Source organism: Zerene cesonia, chromosome 8 (genome assembly GCF_012273895.1).
Source record: "Zerene cesonia ecotype Mississippi chromosome 8, Zerene_cesonia_1.1, whole genome shotgun sequence".
Taxonomy (NCBI): domain Eukaryota; kingdom Metazoa; phylum Arthropoda; class Insecta; order Lepidoptera; family Pieridae; genus Zerene; species Zerene cesonia.
In genome coordinates, this window is record NC_052109.1 from 3,701,308 (window position 1) to 3,719,218 (window position 17,911).

The 17,911-nt window shown below is 31.3% G+C and overlaps 6 protein-coding genes across 7 annotated transcripts in view; 3 read left to right on the top strand and 3 right to left on the bottom strand.

The window, feature by feature from the left end:
• Window positions 1–301: 301 nt before the first annotated feature.
• On the top strand, window positions 302–3,729 carry LOC119828523 (elongation of very long chain fatty acids protein AAEL008004-like). Its single transcript, XM_038350693.1, has 6 exons — window positions 302–373; window positions 561–751; window positions 1,173–1,307; window positions 1,493–1,598; window positions 2,383–2,519; window positions 3,497–3,729. Exons 1-6 carry the CDS (start codon window positions 313–315, stop codon window positions 3,671–3,673), a joined length of 807 nt encoding a protein of 268 aa, XP_038206621.1. The 5' UTR covers window positions 302–312; the 3' UTR covers window positions 3,674–3,729.
• A 93-nt stretch (window positions 3,730–3,822) lies between these two features.
• Window positions 3,823–7,801, bottom strand: LOC119828522 (HSPB1-associated protein 1). The gene is made up of 6 exons (XM_038350692.1): window positions 7,205–7,801; window positions 6,997–7,130; window positions 6,703–6,827; window positions 6,159–6,283; window positions 5,364–5,474; window positions 3,823–4,379 (listed from the first exon to the last, which is right to left on the bottom strand). The coding sequence occupies exons 1-6, from the start codon at window positions 7,529–7,531 to the stop codon at window positions 3,981–3,983; spliced, it is 1,221 nt and encodes a 406-aa protein (XP_038206620.1). The 5' UTR covers window positions 7,532–7,801; the 3' UTR covers window positions 3,823–3,980.
• A 1,143-nt stretch (window positions 7,802–8,944) lies between these two features.
• Window positions 8,945–11,149, bottom strand: LOC119828506 (single-strand selective monofunctional uracil DNA glycosylase). The gene is made up of 5 exons (XM_038350673.1): window positions 10,555–11,149; window positions 10,348–10,467; window positions 10,071–10,214; window positions 9,698–9,850; window positions 8,945–9,398 (listed from the first exon to the last, which is right to left on the bottom strand). Exons 1-5 carry the CDS (start codon window positions 10,810–10,812, stop codon window positions 9,276–9,278), a joined length of 798 nt encoding a protein of 265 aa, XP_038206601.1. The 5' UTR covers window positions 10,813–11,149; the 3' UTR covers window positions 8,945–9,275.
• Window positions 11,150–11,648: 499 nt separating this feature from the next.
• Window positions 11,649–12,704, top strand: LOC119828865 (tRNA-specific adenosine deaminase 2). Its single transcript, XM_038351157.1, has one exon. The coding sequence runs from the start codon at window positions 12,061–12,063 to the stop codon at window positions 12,547–12,549; it is 489 nt and encodes a 162-aa protein (XP_038207085.1). The 5' UTR covers window positions 11,649–12,060; the 3' UTR covers window positions 12,550–12,704.
• Window positions 12,705–13,040: 336 nt separating this feature from the next.
• The window catches only part of LOC119828864 (protein HEXIM1), a 6,898-nt gene continuing 2,027 nt past the window's right edge, over window positions 13,041–17,911 (bottom strand). The window contains exon 2 of one of the 2 annotated variants that reach the window (XM_038351155.1): window positions 13,041–14,165. In XM_038351155.1, the coding sequence (XP_038207083.1) occupies window positions 13,909–14,165 (257 nt within the window). In that variant the 3' untranslated portion in view covers window positions 13,041–13,908. The remainder of the gene's footprint in view (window positions 14,166–17,911) is intronic. The other variant, XM_038351156.1, reaches the window with a different exon arrangement.
• On the top strand, window positions 16,033–16,900 carry LOC119828866 (trafficking protein particle complex subunit 6b-like). The gene is made up of 3 exons (XM_038351158.1): window positions 16,033–16,177; window positions 16,255–16,518; window positions 16,697–16,900. Exons 1-3 carry the CDS (start codon window positions 16,094–16,096, stop codon window positions 16,820–16,822), a joined length of 474 nt encoding a protein of 157 aa, XP_038207086.1. The 5' UTR covers window positions 16,033–16,093; the 3' UTR covers window positions 16,823–16,900.

Here is a 17,911-nt window from a genome sequence, read left to right on the forward strand (position 1 = left end):
TATACCAAAATGTAGGAATAATGCCTATTCCCCATTTAAATACAATTGTTGATAATTTTTGTTCCGTTCTTTATTATGATAGGAAACGTATAAAAATACATAAAATTGAAAAGTTGAAACGGATTTTTTATCTTTTTTTGACTTCTTAATTGAATTATAATATATTGATTTACGTATCATCGAGTCCACGAGGGTAAATCGATTGTATATATTAATAATAATGTTGAATACGAATGAACCCTTTAATCAGAATAGAAATGAACAGTGGGACATTTGGCTGTGTATTGAGTTGTTAATATAAAGTGGTTAGATATGGCGCTTATTTTAAAGGGATCAATTAAGTTATACCATTATTTAAATGAAGATATCGTTGGTGAGTAAAAACACATAATATAATACTATACGTAAGAATAACATATATTTTAAAAGCGTTTGACTATGAAAAAGCTTTAAATTTAAATAAAAGTTTTATAACGGTATAAAACACGATTAAATCAATAATAATTGGAATCGCGTTTTAAATCCGTTACCATTTTTAATTTCTACTTCTTTACTTTTAGATGAAAGGACTCGAGATTGGTTTCTAATTGGTTCCCCCTGGCCTGCTTTAGCATTAATAATATTCTATTTATTCGCTGTATTGAAATGGTTGCCAAACTATATGAAAGACCGCCCTGCATACGATCTTCGGACTGTCATTGCAATATATAACGCATTTCAGATAGCATTCTGTGCGTATGTGGTATATTATGTAAGTTATTAATAGTAAAATACTTTATAATAGTAAAAAGTAGAAAATCGTTATATACCACATGATAAAAGTAATTTTAAGAATAAACTAAATTGTCTTGTTATTGAAAAACCTAAACCTGAATTAAATAGGTACACACGTGAGGCACCAGCTTTAACATAAAAAAAATTCACTCAGTCGAAAGTCCTGAGGTAACAAATCCTAAAAATAAACCTCGATTTTTTTGATCTCGCTTGAAAATTTCGAAAGACCACCAAATTTCTCAAGTAGTAGTAAGTAGTATGTTTCAATCTATGTAATTTAATTTAATTTATTTTTAACGTACCTACATCCTTCAATAAGAGCAACATTTCCTAATGGTTTTCTTCTATGCGTTATAGCACGAAAATATCCATCCATGCATTCGTAATTACACTTTCAGAGCCTTCGACTTGGGTGGTTAGCTAATTATTCCTTGGTTTGCCACCCGGTGGATGACGGATCTCACAGCGTTGACTACGCCTGGAAAGTATGCTACGGATATTTCGCTATAAAACTTATCGATTTGTTTGATACGGTACGTAATGATATGACCAATATAACTGTTATATTATAAAGTACAGATTTACTAGAGAAATGATTATTTTCCTTTCTTATTTTGTTTCTAAATTTACTTAATCTAAGCCCGTCACATCTTATCAACTTTATAAAGTAGTGTAAACAAGTTCTTAAGGAAATACTGTAAAGGTACTAATTTTCTAGGTATTTTTTGTATTGAGAAAAAAACAAAATCAAGTATCATTCCTCCACGTGTATCATCACTTTGGAATGGTCGCCGTCGCGTGGGGAATGGTGAAATGGGTACCAGGTAAATCAAATCGATTCCAATTACCTATTTGAAACAAAACATAACATGTTATTTCGCATGTTGTCTTGATAAGCCCTTTCTGTTACGTTCACAAAATTTCTGCCACGTAATATTACCCTTAAACAATTCCTTCATTTAAATTGAATAGGTACATCATTATTAGACCTGAATAAACATTAAGATATGCATATAAATAGTATCTATCTTGAACGTTTATTATTCCGTTGAATAATAATAAAATATCAGTGTCAGTGGCATTGAATTATTTAAGGCACGTTTCTAACTTTAATTGTTGATTTTAAATGTTGATCTATTATTAAATCCTTTCTAAAATGATACATTCCACGAAAATCAAGAAATAGTAAATTTGGTGCAAATTACAATCCTTAATTTATATTTTTATTAAAAGTTACCATAACCAAAAATATATTTATAAAAAGCTGCCCAATGGGAGAAAACTATTAATATCGCAAGTATATTATTGCACTCAACACAGTGTCTAACACACTGATACCTCGGCAGTATATATTCTACGGTAATTCGGTAAAGGTTAGGCACTAGTAGTAGGCATTACCAGTCAATCCATTTGGTGCAACAACAAATTATTTAGCGAAATTGGGTGAATACAAATTTTTCCTGACAGACCATCGTGTTTTCACATTTACAATCAAACAGTGGGCGTGGCCCGAAATTTTTGATGCGACGGTTTGACCGTGAATGCCCCATTTTATCTTTAAAAGTTGAATTTTATTTTTAATGCAATGAGTAATTCTGTATGTAACAGGTGGTCACATGACGCTGTTGGTTCCTATTAACTCGTTTGTCCACATCGTGATGTACTCATACTATTTGCTCACTATATGCAATGAGTCGTACAAGAAATCTATTTGGTGGAAGAAACACGTCACACAATTACAAATAGTGAGTATTATATGTTCTGTTATTTTAAATTACCTAGATATGACGTTCTTAACCTAAATAACAACGAATATTAATCAAATATAATTTACTATTATATAAAATTACGCGTATATGCATACGGAAAGGCGGCAGAAGCGCTGATTTTATTTATTTATTTGGAAAAATATACGAAACAACACTTAGGTATTCGAAATAACGAGCACAAATTTTGAGATACAGCCTGGTGATGGACGGACAGACAAACAGACAGGAAGTCTTTGTGACACCCATTTCGTAACGGGGTGGCGCCGTATTTCCAGGCGACAATAATCAGCGCTACACCACAGCCTTACGAAAAATAATGCGTATGCTACGAAACATCCTTTTTTAACATTTGTAATCTCGCGAGTTACAATCGGTTATTACAACCTTACGGCGACACACGAAGAGTCTTTCCGTAGGGGCTTTCAATTTTAATTACTATAAATTCCAACAGCGATGGATTCATTGAATAGTCGCATAAATCAACATATTTTATGACATCTTTTTTCTAAAACGCATACGAAAAGGGTCAAGAACGCGGGGACTTTTTATAAAGAAAAAAAAAAATATGTATATATATATATATATATATATATATATATATATATAATTCACACGGAATTAATTACTAATTACAATGTAAGAAAATTGTACCGAGATCGTTGAATTAGAAATTTTTCCATGACGTTGTCGATTTCACGAATTTATAATAATGATGATAAGTATAGCTTTTAATTATCTATATTCTATACTAATATTATAAAGCTGAAGAGTTTGTTTGTTTGAACGCACTACTCTCAGGAACTACTAATCCAATTTGAAAAATTCGTTCAGTGTTAGATAGCCCATTTATTGAGGAAGGCTATGGGCTATATGCGTACCATGGGCGAAGCCACGGCGCCCCGCTAGTAATTCATAATTACCCATCCTGATGTGTAATTCAACTTTTATTTCAGGTTCAGTTCACAATATTACTAGTGCATTTTACAGTCCTCGCAGTGGCACCGGATTGTCCGTGCCCACGAATTCCTGCCTACATCCTAATTCCTCAAAACCTCTTTATGGTTATACTCTTTAGTGATTTCTACTATCGCTCTTATATTAAACCTAATAAAGTAAAAAAAGAAAACTGAATGTCTTGTAAAGTATAAATAGAATAGTTAAACAATTATATTATGTACAAATGTGTGATGAAGACTTTTATTTAATATCCTAGTCTGTAGATACTTTAACCCAACGTGACACAATAAAAAACACGTCATCACAATATAAATAATGTTTTATTGCAATACCGCCCTTATACATAATTTTGAATTAGTTTAAAAGAAAATAATTAGTATACATATTTTTTCCTTACGAATTTAAATATATTATCAATCAAAACTGTACTTATAATAAAATAGCTCTTGGAGCACGTAAGTCAATACGTCGAAGTAAGTTTTAGCTCAATCGAGCTAGTAAATTATGCTTAACGAGATCGATGACGTCATTCTGACTAAAAGCATCGATGACAGCCTTCGTCAAACAAAGGCTGCTCGTGGCACCGTCTAATTCATCGTCGTCCAACGCCCTCTCAGTATTCGCGTATTTACTAAGATTATCCTTCAGTACATTCATGAGATCCGCACTCGTTATGCTGGGTGCTATTTCCATATTATTCCCTGGGTTACCCACTAAGCCCTTGAGATCGAACTCCTCCAAATCCGGCAGCGGGCTGTCGTCATCGCGCGTCTTTTGTCTCTTAACACGACGCACTCTTCTCTTCTTATCCATATACGTATTGGCTACTGTTTCCAACTGGAGGAATAGTACTGCAAGTGGCGTGTCTACAATGTCATCCTGAAAAGAAATGGCCAGCTTAAATTGAGTTATTTCAGCATGATTTTCAACGTTATATCTATGGTTAATAGATATCTTCAAAATCATGCCTTCCGAAAAAATCGCCACGCGTAATGAGAAGAAATAAATGGTCACAGTTGGACCATATTCCATTCAATCACAAATATGTATATTTTATTGTAGCTATTTCTAATCAGAATAATAACAAAATATTTTGTTCAGCTCTTTCATGTTCATTTTTTATAACAGTGAATAATTAAAGATTGGAATAATATTATGACAAGAAACAAGAGCTAAAAGAGGTATACAATAACATAAAAATTAAAATGTTTTACTATAATGAGTACACTAGTATGAAAATTTAATGAATTACGTATAAATAAATCGAATTGTGCAGATCATACATGTACATATTATGATGATACATCTTGTGTTTGAATGACGTAAAGACTGTGTCATCATAATATAGGTAATATTATGATGACACAGTCCCATATCTCTCATACATATATGTATTGGAATAGATGACTAATCTTTAATTTATAATACTCAGTAATTCTACCCGACCTTTACACAAACACCTGTATGTAATTTCATGGTCAATTAAAATATATTTATAAATCATTAGCACATTATGCCAGGTGAAACTATATAGTCATTTCTTGATTCTCTGCCAGGCGAGAAATCAATGAAAACAATTCTGTGCATTTTAATGAGCAATCATTAAAATGTACTGAATTGCATAATATCATGAATTTATTAGTAAAGGCCGCCAATAAGTACTAAGAACTAGAATAATATGAAAATTTAATTATTTTACGATGTAAAGTTAAAAGGTACGAAGTTAAAATAGTCAAAATTAGTTCAAGAGATTGCAAAAATTGGAAATCATGAAATTTTCCAATAAATGCCGTATTAAAGTAATAAATAAAAAACAACGCAATAAACAAAAACAATTGATTAAAGAGTGTTATAATAAATTACCTCATTTGGATTAACAAGCATTTTAGCAGTTTCCAACGGCAAATCTTTACACATTTGTGCTATAAATATTTTAATGAGTGCTTCGGACACATGCGCCGATGGATCTTTTTCCTGAAAATAAATGCATTAACATATATCATGTAGATGTGCAAAGTAATAAACACATTGGTCTATGATTGCCTTTTGCAATAAATATTTAATACTTTTCTTGAAAGTTAAGCATTCAGGCAAAGCATTTACACGGATACTGCTGTTCCATAGCACATCTTCCTTGTACATTATCCTCATCAATTTCCTAATGATAATATAGTGTTGTAACAATAAGTTACGATTTTGCGAATATTATAAAATGGCTTATATTATAATGCATCTTCATCATAATTGTATGGGTTTTAAATAAAATCAGTTAAAAACTATAAGATGTATATTAAAACTAGCTTCGCACGCGTTAAATTTGGACAAACGCGTTAAAATAGATGCTGTACATATAAACCACTCTATCAATAAATAAAAAAATGAAAATCAGACATGGAACATAGGGACCGAAAAAGCACCATTGCTTTATACTATGTAATGAAGCACTATACTAAAATGTGTGCTATATATCAAATACATAAAGAAGGACTCCTCAACATGGTTTCAATACAAACTAAAGAATTATATTTTATGCTGGCATCACAATATGGAAATTTTTAACTTAAAAAATTATACACATTAGGGCCTGTTAAGCCTTAAACATTGTGTTAGTGATATTAATGATCTAGCTCTCAAAACAAAGTTAAAATGCCTACTTACATGTGGCAGCCACATATTAAGAGTAATATTGACAGGGTCAATGTTCTGCACATAATGCCACCAGCCCCGTGGCACTACGAGAGCATCACCGGCTGACAGTTCCACCATGCGCCCTCCAGTTAAACCTAGTATTATGAATTATTATTTTCTATGCTATTTATTTTAGTATAATGTACTAATCTCAGTAAGTATTGTTTCCCATTGGGAAACTTATTACCATTTATGTTATATAGTCGATTATTTGGCTAGAAAGGCTTTATAATATTATACTATAACTAATAGAAGTGGAGGAGCAAAGAAAAATGAAATATCATGTTTAATAGCAAATAAATTTGCGAGCATCAGCGTGTCCTGTATGAAAGATGTTGCTTACTTCGTGTTTTTTTAAGATAAGAGCAGATGACCTGCAAAACCTACTTATACATATAAACCTTCCTCTTGAATCACCTTATCTATAAAAAATCCCATCAAAATTTATGGTACAGTTTTAAAGAACTAAGCACACATACATAGAAACAGAGGCAGGGAGCAACTTAATACTTACCATTAAATACATCCAAACTATGAGGACAAAAGAAGTTCAATTCACTGTATACACTGGACTCTTCATAGGGTACCCTTGTTGGTTTTAGGCCACCTGTCTCAGGTGGAAATAGAATCCACCGTTTTCTAAAATATTTTATAAGATTTATCAGTTACCTATAATTATCATACTTAACAAATTTACTTAAAACAAAAATATTTGCTCATTATTGGTGTGATAATAATTTAAATATTAAAACAATAGATTTGAGAATTTAAAAAGAAAACAATACATAAATAAATTTTGTTTCCTTACTTTCCATGTACTTGAGCAATTATGTTGTAGCCATAAGTATCCTGGTGTGCAGGAGTATGTGAACCCTCACTTCCCATCCATAGGGTTGTATCGGCAGCTCCTTTGTCATATCCAAACTGTTTCCATGATAATTCCTTCAAAGCAAAAAAATGTAATATCTATACATTTTCCTAAGTAAAAGTTATTAAGAAAAAAAGCAATAACTCACCTTACACAATTCACTGTCTGCATCAAACCATTGATGTAGATATTTGTAATCAAAATACATCCACTCTTTACTTGCAGCCAAATTATTAATAAAATTCTTAAATGTCAGTTTTTTAACCTTACATTTTCGCTCCCAACAGGGCTCATCAGATATAAAATCTTTTCGCATACATCTAAATGGTATTTCTCTATCACCAAACACAGTCGACCACTTCTCCACATTCCACTGGCTTATCGACCAGTTACTAACAAATTGACGAAAAACAAGCGGTACAGTCACATTTGTTGTTATATTCCGTACCAACTCTTCATTCAATGCCGTAGCCATGTCTTTGCATTAACAGATAATTCGATGCAGTAATTAAACATTCATAAAGCAATACGGAATTGTGCAACGGTGCATTACATCATGCACCGATTCTAGACATCAAGCATCACATAACTCCCTCTTCGCTCAACGAACACTAAATCAATCCAAGCATTAACTGAGCAAACCAACCAAAAATTAATAATGTATCCAATGAATATCCACCTGGCAATGACCTAGCACTGTAGCACCTACCAAAACAAACGGATCGCTTGCATTTGCTGTGCCAATTTGACATTGAGAGATAACGTGCATGACAGTGACAACTACAGTCTTGAATATGGTCGTTGAAAAAGTATGGATATTACCTATCACGAATAAGGAATATGCATGTATTTTTTATCTGATAGTTAACGATAGCGATTTTAATAAGGATAATTAGATAAACTCATGAAATTATTGTATTGCCAATGATGTGTCAATTGTTGTTGTGGGTCAAAATCGAATCTTATTAAGCTAATATAAGTTAAGTTGATATAAGCGTGTCAAATAAAAAGGCGCAGTAATCAGTAGCGGATTTAGCCCGTGAGGCTCGGGAATAAGGCGGCAAATTTTGAGTGGCAAAATTTTTAAGATGACTAAAATTTTTATTATTATTGTTATTATTTTCATTACTTATAATAAGAGCAGCAAAAGATGTGATTCTATAAAATTTTCGAAACTGTTCAATGTTTCGAAAATCGAGGGGCTTTTTCTTATATAAAACATATTTATGAAAACACCACACGTCCTCTATCCACAGATGGTTTATTATACATTATTATACCACATCTATACATAATACATACTAGAATTTAATCAATCATCATAGTGAAAAGATACAATATTGAACAAAGATTTTTAAGGGCATAAAACTTAACGACAATCTGCTTTACATATTATGGGTAATTGAATTAAAATATAATTAAATAATAAAAATGTATCTCACTGTAAAACACCGGCACCGATAGAAACAATCTCGTGAATCTATCCCGCAAGAGTGTAATCTGTAATCGTAACGACTTGTAACTTTGTGAGTCTTAACGCTTCAAATTGAATTTAACGCATTTTTTCCGGGCAGACTTTGATGTGAAACATTGTGAAAAGGGCATTCGATAATCGATATGACAAAGTTTAAACTGTATAAGTATAATCATAATCATCATCATCAGCCCATACATGTTCCCACTGCTGGGACACAGGTCTCCTATGAGGGTTCAGCCATAATCCGCCACGCTGGCCAAGTGCGGGTTGGCAAATGTCGCATGTCGTCGAACTTTTGATTCTTGGACATGCCGGTTTCCTCACGATGTTTTCCTTGACCGTTTTAAGCAGTGGTGAATGGTGATGTTATCCACATTTGCAGATAAATTGAAAAATCAATTTATTTCCTGCACGCTCGCCCGGTCTCGAACCCCGACTTATCAATTTTGATGTCCGAGGTTCTCACCACTGAGCCACCACTGCTTCTGTATAATGTGTCCACATTATACTCATACGGTGCTATTACATTAACATAAAACAGAGGGTTACCGATCAATGCTGCGATAACTTGCACAATTATTGCTTACCAGGTAAAGGCACATCAACATTGTTTAAAAAAAATATAGATGGCAATATTTATATTTTAATTTTGCTTTTTGATAATTATGAACAAAGTGTTATGTTGGCATTTCTTAACACCATCAATAAATTTAAAAACATATATTAGAAAGTGTAATGTTGTTCATGTGATATTGTCTCTTGTGTAATATTTTAAAAGATCATGACTTTTTAAGCATTCTATAGCTCGTTGCTCCCAATTTCCATTGTTAACGACGCGTGGGCTTGGATGCATCAAATATACAACCTGTAATCATTCAGTCAGTTAAAGAAAATGAAAATATATGTAAATGATAATATATACCACAGGTTGCAGGTTTTAATTAAAAATTTCATTTTCTTTTTATGGTTTTATGAATTTACATAAAAATAATTAAATTTAAATACTAAATCAAATTATTACTAAAAACAGATTACACACCCTTGACATTTTGAAGTGCATATTGACCAATAGTCTTATGGGCTCCAGTTAGACTAGTCTAGGTAGACTTATTTAAATAAATAAATAAAATAAAATCAAATTATTACTAAAAAATGATTACACACCTTGACATTTTGAAGTGCATATTGACCAATAGTCTTTTGGGCTCTAGTTAGACAAAATCTTCCAATAGCAACAATAGTTTCAACCTCATACAATCTTAACACATCAGCCAAAACACGGTCTCCCATACTGTACAGAGGTTCCATATCAGACACCTGAAAAAAGAAGCAAGCAGAAAAACCAGACATTTACACAATCAAAAATATTACATTATAATATAATTCCATCATACATTTAAAATTTGGTAAAGGAGATGGTGGATTGCCTGATAGTAAGCCACCAGCACTGCGCATAAACATTTGCAGAGGAGTGAAGGCTCTACAAATGAATTGCCCATTGATTCAAAAAGGATTAAGAGATAAACGCTTCACTTACTTTAAAGTCTGCTGGTGTTATATTACATCCTTTGCTATTCAACCATTGTTGATTGATATAGTTATACACAAAACTAGTTTTAAAAAAGTTTTCTGGAATGGCACATAACTTGTTAAATAATCCCCAAAATCTTTTGCCACTAATCTATAAAAATAGTGAAAAGAGACATTAGTAAATATTAAAAAAAAGAATTATAATAAATTAAGCAAATAATTTTGACATGCTGGAGTCTGCATAAATTTAAATATATATCTAGAACAATAACAGCTGTGACCACCTCAGTTCTGGTACATTTAAAGCCATTGATAGGACGCGCTTCATTTTCGTTAAAAGGTTTTTGCACAGGTCCTTCAATACCCAGCCAGTCACGGACAGATGATACCTCTCCAAATGGAACCTAGGTTCAACACATATACAAGTATTACATGTTAATGTCTAACTTAAACATATCACTATTTTTGAATTAAAATTGAAATATACACACTCCAGTTTGAGACATTCCCCAGGGGCCCGGATTCATACCGAAGAACATTATTTTCTTCTTAGTATTACAATATTTCCTTACATATAATTTGAAAGGGTATTCGGCATAGAGAGTAGGATTGTATACGTGTTTAATAGTTGCAGGTAACTTAAAATTATCGAGTGACTCATTGTAATTCTCAATTATCTTAATAAAATCGTCAGATATTTCTTTCTCTTCTTGTACCGTAAAAAATGCCGATACTACTTTAGTTTCCATCGTTAAATTGTTCCCTGCCCATAAATAATAATAGGTATATATTTATTATATTAATCAGAATATTTTGTTAAATATCCGGATTCATTCATAAAGGATTCATATTTAAAATTAAAAAAATACTAATTTATCGAGGAAGTTTGCAACGGGCTTCTTATGCTATGTTTGTTATGTAGATTATCCAGTAGCCACTAGGCAGGTATTTATCGTAACAATAATATTATCATTTATTTAAAATAAACTTTAATTAAATGTTTTGTTTCACAGATTAAGAACTCGTTACTCCATTTGTTTACAAGCTTTGTTTCATTGTTTGGTACAATATATTACTTACTCTGTGTTAAAGTGGCAACCACAGAGTAATTAATATATCACGTAGTGGTAACTGGCAAGTCTGGCAAGAAGTCCCACAGCAAAAATAGGAATTAAATTTGGCTCATACATTGTACACTCATATAAAGGTATTTGACTAGTCAGTCATGGGTTGACATCAGAGTACCCATTAAAAGAAAGTATGCTGTATAGTAGGAATGATAGAGGTAGAAGTAAGTCACGAGTATTACTGTGACTTAAACGTTGAAATGTTCAAATAAAAGTGTCGAGACAATTCATACCTCATACAACCATTTGAATTAAGGGTAGGGCCGAAGGGCTGCTTATGTAGGTAGTGCTTAACAACTCACAGAAAACCTCTGAACATAATATATATAGAGTATAATTGTTCTCTATCTTTTCGATACTCTTCCATAAAATAAAAAAATAAATATATCTATACTCAAGTAGTAGTGTAGTTTTTTGTAACTCTTCTCATTTCCCTTACTCTGTGTGGAGTTGGCAACTTTATTTTAGCGCCGCCAGTGCCGCATTTGTCACTTAAAATTTATTTATATTTTATTGTTTCAGCATAATAATTTCCGATTTGGGATAATTCCCTGATTACCAGTATATAAGTGAATAATCTATGTCCCTGATAGTGTTTTTGGCGGCACTACTTTTGACGTGTGACATTGAATTTTGGATTAAAGGTCTCGTAACCAAGCCATAAAATCATATAAAAGAAGTAAAAACATTGAATTTCAGTTATTATAATTTGGTCATTTTGACTTTTGAATCAGTCAATATTCCGTAAACCATAATATCCAATTTATTCAATTATTAGCTATATTTTTAATCAAGACCTGAGAAGAAGTCGAAGAATTATAATTAATTGGAAGTAGGTGTAAAACAATAAATATCTATTTATGTAATGTTATGATGGTAGACTTTATGGTACAAGCTCTTAATTTAGGAAGAGAAGCTTTGGAAGCAAAAGAGGTTCCAGTGGGATGCGTATTTACACGAAATGGAGAAATTATTGCAGAATCTAGAAATACTGTAAATGAAACGCGAAATCCTACTAGACATGCCGAAATAAACTGTATAGATAAGGTTATAAATTATTGTAAACAAAATGATATTCAAAGTAGCTTAATGTTCGAGCAAATAGTTGTTTATGTTACTGTAGAACCTTGTATAATGTGTGCAGCTGCGTTAAAAAAATTACAAGTTAAAGAAGTGATATATGGTTGTGCCAATGACCGATTTGGCGGAAAAACAGTTCTCAATGTAGGTGAAATTTATGAGAATGGTTTCAAACTAACTGAACACAACAAAGGAGATGAAGCTATGCTTTTATTGAAACAATTTTACAAGGGCACTAATCCTCATGCACCTGCATCAAAAGTCAAAAGAAAAGAGTAAAATTAAAAGTTGAATAAAGTTTAGGAATAAAAACTAATCATTTTTGAAGATAAAATTTAAATATGATAAGGAATTATCTAGTTAAATCATACTATATTACCGCAGCAAATGATGTAACTAAATAATGTGTATTTATTAAAACAATGATCAACTGAGAAAAGCTCATATTATTTCACCTTGATTCAGTCTACTCAAGGAGCCACATGCATGTCTAGTGCATACACACTAGACATAGGTATGGCCTATTGGTATCGTATTGAGTAAAAACGAATTCCGATTTTCTTTGGTCACTATCACCAATAAACAGTTTTAACTAGTATCATTATTTCTTTTTGATATGTTTGTTATTTTCGGGATTTAAGAAAAAAATTTTCAATCTGTTCAAATAGGTTTATTGGGTCAGCTGCCAGTATATAGGAACAGCATAATTTATCACTTTGTCAATGAAATAGAAAAACAATGATAGATATTTAATAAGTCAAACAACAAAATCAGTTTATTTATCTTTATTAAAATCTATTTCTATTCGTATTGAGTAGTTTATAAGCATTTTAAATAATGTAATACAATAGACATATATCTAGTTATTGTAGCAAGACAATATAGTTTAATAAGAATGTTATTCCAGAACAAATACCAATGCATGTATACAGTATCAATGATTCCTTTTCTTATGTCAATAATATTGTGCTCATCATCCTACCAATATATGCAAATACTACCCCTATTAGAATGTTTAACTGCCTAAAATTATAATTTTGGTATCATATAAACTTAATACAAATAATAGCAACAATATTTATACAAACATATATTATTATCAGCTATACCTATTTACACAATAGCACACTGCACAAATATAAGAGTGAGATCCATATTTGGAATTGTTTGTTATATTAATACATCAAGAATATCTTCACAATAATTGGTGAAATGCTTTATAACTGATGTTTTTTCTAGCAATGACATTTAATGTGGCTTATATCATATAAATTAAAACAGACATCACAGAATGTCAACTAAATCTAATGAGATCTCACAATTACATTCTTACAGTTTACACTACCAAATTTCATAGTACAAATCATCTTTCTAAAAGATTTTAACAGAACTTTTTGATAAAAAAATAAATGAATTGAAAGAGTTAACATTTAAGGGCCTATTATAATTGTTAGCTTATTATTAAATTGTGAAGTTTAAAAAGATCATGTGAATCATTCTAAAGACACAAGATCAGATTAATATTGTGCTCAATTACATAAAAAGGATACTTATATTATGTTTATGATTATAATCAGATTAGAATCTGACAAGCTAATTTGAAATGGGATTTATGTGTCAAGAATAGACTAAATACTACTATTCTGTAGGTTTGTGAAATCCATTCACAAGTGGCTGTTCACAGTGAACATTGTCAGAATCATCATCTCCATTCATATGTATTGCTGGTTCTATATCATTATTAATTGTATCATCGGCATCATGCTCTGGACTTGAATCACAGCTGGAACTACTGCAACTATCTGAACTAGATGAACTATCACTTTCTGAATCCTCACTGCTATTTTGGGCCTGGTGCTGGTAATGTTCATTTTCAGCTTTTAACTTCTCATTAGTTTGTTCAAGCTCATTAATTCTCTCTTCTTGTTGCTTCAAACGCTGCAAGATATCAGACATTGACTGATCTTCTGCTGGTAAAAGTGATCCTACAGGGGCATCCTTCTCAGGCAGGGTATTTTTTTCAGAAAGCATTTCTTTGTCTGGAATGATAGAAGTCTTATCATCTTCATTATCCTTTGATTTGTAACGCTCAGTCCTTTTTAGAAGAGTATCATACTTTGCTTCCAAAAGAAGATATTCTTCAATCAGTTCATTTTTGGACATATTTGACAATCTTTCACACTGTGCATCTTCATATACACTAGAGAACTCCTTGGTTAAATATTCTTCTTCATCTTCTGGTAAAGAAAAAAAGTAATTTTCTTCAGAATCAACGCTAAAACTGGAGTCACGAGTACGAGCGGATGGTGTTCTGAAGATATTAAAATTATTTTCTGGTTCTGGTTTGTGGATTTCCATTAGAAACTGGTTATTATTAAAAGGTGCCTGGGTTTTAGCCAAGACAATTTTACGATATCGCTTATTTCTTTTACAATTACTTCGGACTTCATTTTTTCTTCTTTCCTGCCAAGAAATTTTCAGATACGGTTTCATTATTTGCCGCTTTGTTTTTCCGCGACGTCTCTTTTTTTTGACGTTACCGTCCGATTTAGGTTTCGTTATGCTTATAATAGAGGGCGCTTCTATCAAAACCAGAGATCGCGTCGGTTCGCCATCTTTTATTTCGGATATGTTATTTACATCCATTTATATTTCGGAAACCAATTTAATGCAATATATAGTTAATTTATCAAAACAATTCCCACAATTAGTCACAAAACGGAAGTCTTGACAAAAATCCTGTATATATTCAGGAAAACATACCAATTCTCCTAGAAAATCGTTCACTATTAAACACTACACAATCCAAATCCGCCATATTTGAAATATATATCTAAACAATTTTACACCACGAAGGAGCTTCCAGCCAATGTATTTGCACTTATGACATAATACGTACATAATGATTGCCATCTCTATCACATTCACTTCCCACCAAATACAAGTGCTACCAATCCTAAAAAAATATCTGATAATGGTAGTGTTGAAGTACATTAACGCAATACTCGTCTTTTAAATTATGTGCAGATAATTACACACATTTTTGTCATTTTTTATCATTGTAAATCTATATACATTGTAAAGCTGAAAAGTTAATTTGTTTATTTCTTTGGGTCAGCTAGGTATGAAGAATTCTACTACATTCTTATTAAATTTATTACCTGCATGCAATGTGAAAAAAATTAAACTAATCACTTGTAAAGGTCCTTTAAAAGAACATTCAAGCAACAAGAAAATTAATATTGCTATGGAGTTATAATAAAACTTTTGAAACTGCGACACTGTATTTTTGTGCTTACCTACGTCTTCAATTAAAATCTTATTGCAAAAATTGTGCATAATAGGTACCTCTACTTATCTACCAGCTTTAATCCATACTAATAATGTTATTATCCTGTAAATTTGTATTCATTGATATTACTGCCATAGGGAAAGGCAGATGTACTTTTGAGTATCGATTTTAGGACTTAACTATGCTCTGCTTGCTTTTATAAGAAAATATGTATATAATGCAAGCATCTAATACATATATTTAATTATACGTTTGTAAAACTACATTGTAACCCAAAAGTTATTGTTTTGAAGTAAGAATTGGGTAATTTGTGATAAACCGCTGAAATCCCTAGTTTTATATATCATGAGTCTAAAATAATGATAGCACACTGACAAGTGACAACATTGACAATTAATTGTTGTCAAAAGCAATGAGTATCTCAATATTTTTTTGGAAAAAATATTAAAAATTTAAATTTATATAAAATATTTTTGTGCATTCTAAATCACTTACACATTTTAGTTTTGATTGCAGATTCTAAATAATACAATGGCAGATGATATTGTTTTTGAGTTATTGCATTCAGAAATAATAAATTATGCACTTGAAAAAAACAAAGATAATACTAATAAGGTAGTATATTGTAGACAAAGCTTAATTTTACACGCGTCATGAATTTTTCTTTACATAATATGAATATTTTCTTGTAGGAAACTGATCTATCAGTAGTGGAGTATATAGGTTTTGCGGCTGGTTATAAAATAATGGAACGATTAACAAGAGAATGGCCAAGATTCAAGGATGAACTAGATACTATGAAATTCATATGCACAGATTTTTGGACATGCATATACAAAAAGCAGATAGATAATTTACGCACAAATCACCAGGGTGTATATGTGCTACAAGATAATGCATTCCGATTTTTAACAAACTTTTCCAATGGTCACCAATACTTGGAATTTGCTCCAAGAGTAAGACAATTATTGTAAATTTTTGTTTGAAATAAAATAGAAGCAACACACAACACAAATTTAAAATAATTGATAATAATAGTTTTATATCTATTATTATTATATATAATTTTATATTATTATCATATATTGATTCTTAAGAAAATACAAGTATCTTATATAACACTTTATTTTTCAGTATGTGGCTTATACATGTGGACTTATAAGGGGTGGACTTGCAAATCTTTGTATTAACAGTGTGGTGACAGCCGAAGTTCAAACTATGCCTTCATGTAAATTCCATATTCATGTGCAGAGAACCTAAAGGCATGCAATGAAAAGATCATATTATGTGATATATTAGCATCCATTATCTAAATAAATATTAATTATAATTTACACAACTAATTGTTATTTATGCGATTTCCTATTGATTGAATATACTCATATACAATGACTACAAAACTCATAATTTATAGCCAGTTTTATAACTTCTGACTATGATGTTTAACATAACTAAACAAGGTGTCTGTCAAATCAACAACATTAAATTATATAATTATGACTACAGTCTCTTTTCAAATTCCTAAAAGTTATTTTTATCCAAGAAAAAAACATCAACATACAACACACACTTGAGAAGTTGTGCAAATAACACAACTTTCTTTTAATAAATACATTTGGGCGATCCTAAAAAAAATCTATAGAACAGTACTATATAATAATTATCAATTACTTCCTAAATATGTACCTACATTCAAAAACTCATTTTTTAGTAGTCCACACAACTTGGCCGACAATCTAGAATGTAATTAAATTAATAAACATATATAATTAATTAAATCTTTTACTTGAAGGAGGGTTAATTTTATTCAAGTTTATTTCTTAACTTTGTTTATTATAATTACTAATTCGTCTTAGAATTTACTAAAATATTTAAGCCTTGTAAGGCATTCCTATTCTAACTTGAATCACATTCTTATCGTAAACTATTAATACTAATCATGATGAATACTAGGTACTAAGTTGCTTCAGAGCTAGAGGGTACCTACGAAATTTGTCTTGAAGAGATGAACGTAGTGGTGTACGATTCATTTGAATTGTATTGATTTATTTGAAATATATTAATTATATTGAATTATAATGATCTATCTCTCTACCTAGCGAATTTCATACAGATACGATAGGGTTTCGCAAGAAAGAGTAACAAACATCCATATATCCATCCACCCATCCATACTTACAAACTTTCGTGTTTATGATATTAGTAGGATGAATATTTTATTTTTAATTGAGGTGGTGTGAACACTCAAAACACATTCCCCTTGGTTACGCCCACGATGAATGATGCTTAATCGCCCATAAGAGTCACCTTCATTTGCTCAGATTAAAACATACTAGCTGTGACCCGCGG

Coding starts and splice junctions, on each gene's coding strand:
- LOC119828506 (XM_038350673.1), bottom strand. CDS start 10,812: ATGGAAACTAAAGTAGTATCGGCATTTTTTACGGTACAAGAAGAGAAA. Junction 10,215..10,347: donor TTAAATGTACCAGAACTGAG/GTGGTCACAGCT, acceptor CTATTTTTATAG/ATTAGTGGCAAAAGATTTTG. Junction 9,851..10,070: donor TAACACCAGCAGACTTTAAA/GTAAGTGAAGCG, acceptor TTCTTTTTTCAG/GTGTCTGATATGGAACCTCT.
- LOC119828523 (XM_038350693.1), top strand. CDS start 313: ATGGCGCTTATTTTAAAGGGATCAATTAAGTTATACCATTATTTAAAT. Junction 374..560: donor TTTAAATGAAGATATCGTTG/GTGAGTAAAAAC, acceptor CTTTACTTTTAG/ATGAAAGGACTCGAGATTGG. Junction 2,520..3,496: donor ACGTCACACAATTACAAATA/GTGAGTATTATA, acceptor CTTTTATTTCAG/GTTCAGTTCACAATATTACT.
- LOC119828866 (XM_038351158.1), top strand. CDS start 16,094: ATGGCAGATGATATTGTTTTTGAGTTATTGCATTCAGAAATAATAAAT. Junction 16,178..16,254: donor ACAAAGATAATACTAATAAG/GTAGTATATTGT, acceptor ATTTTCTTGTAG/GAAACTGATCTATCAGTAGT. Junction 16,519..16,696: donor ACTTGGAATTTGCTCCAAGA/GTAAGACAATTA, acceptor TTTATTTTTCAG/TATGTGGCTTATACATGTGG.
- LOC119828522 (XM_038350692.1), bottom strand. CDS start 7,531: ATGGCTACGGCATTGAATGAAGAGTTGGTACGGAATATAACAACAAAT. Junction 7,131..7,204: donor CAGACAGTGAATTGTGTAAG/GTGAGTTATTGC, acceptor TTTGCTTTGAAG/GAATTATCATGGAAACAGTT. Junction 4,380..5,363: donor TGCTTGTTAATCCAAATGAG/GTAATTTATTAT, acceptor ATTTCTTTTCAG/GATGACATTGTAGACACGCC.
- LOC119828865 (XM_038351157.1), top strand. CDS start 12,061: ATGATGGTAGACTTTATGGTACAAGCTCTTAATTTAGGAAGAGAAGCT.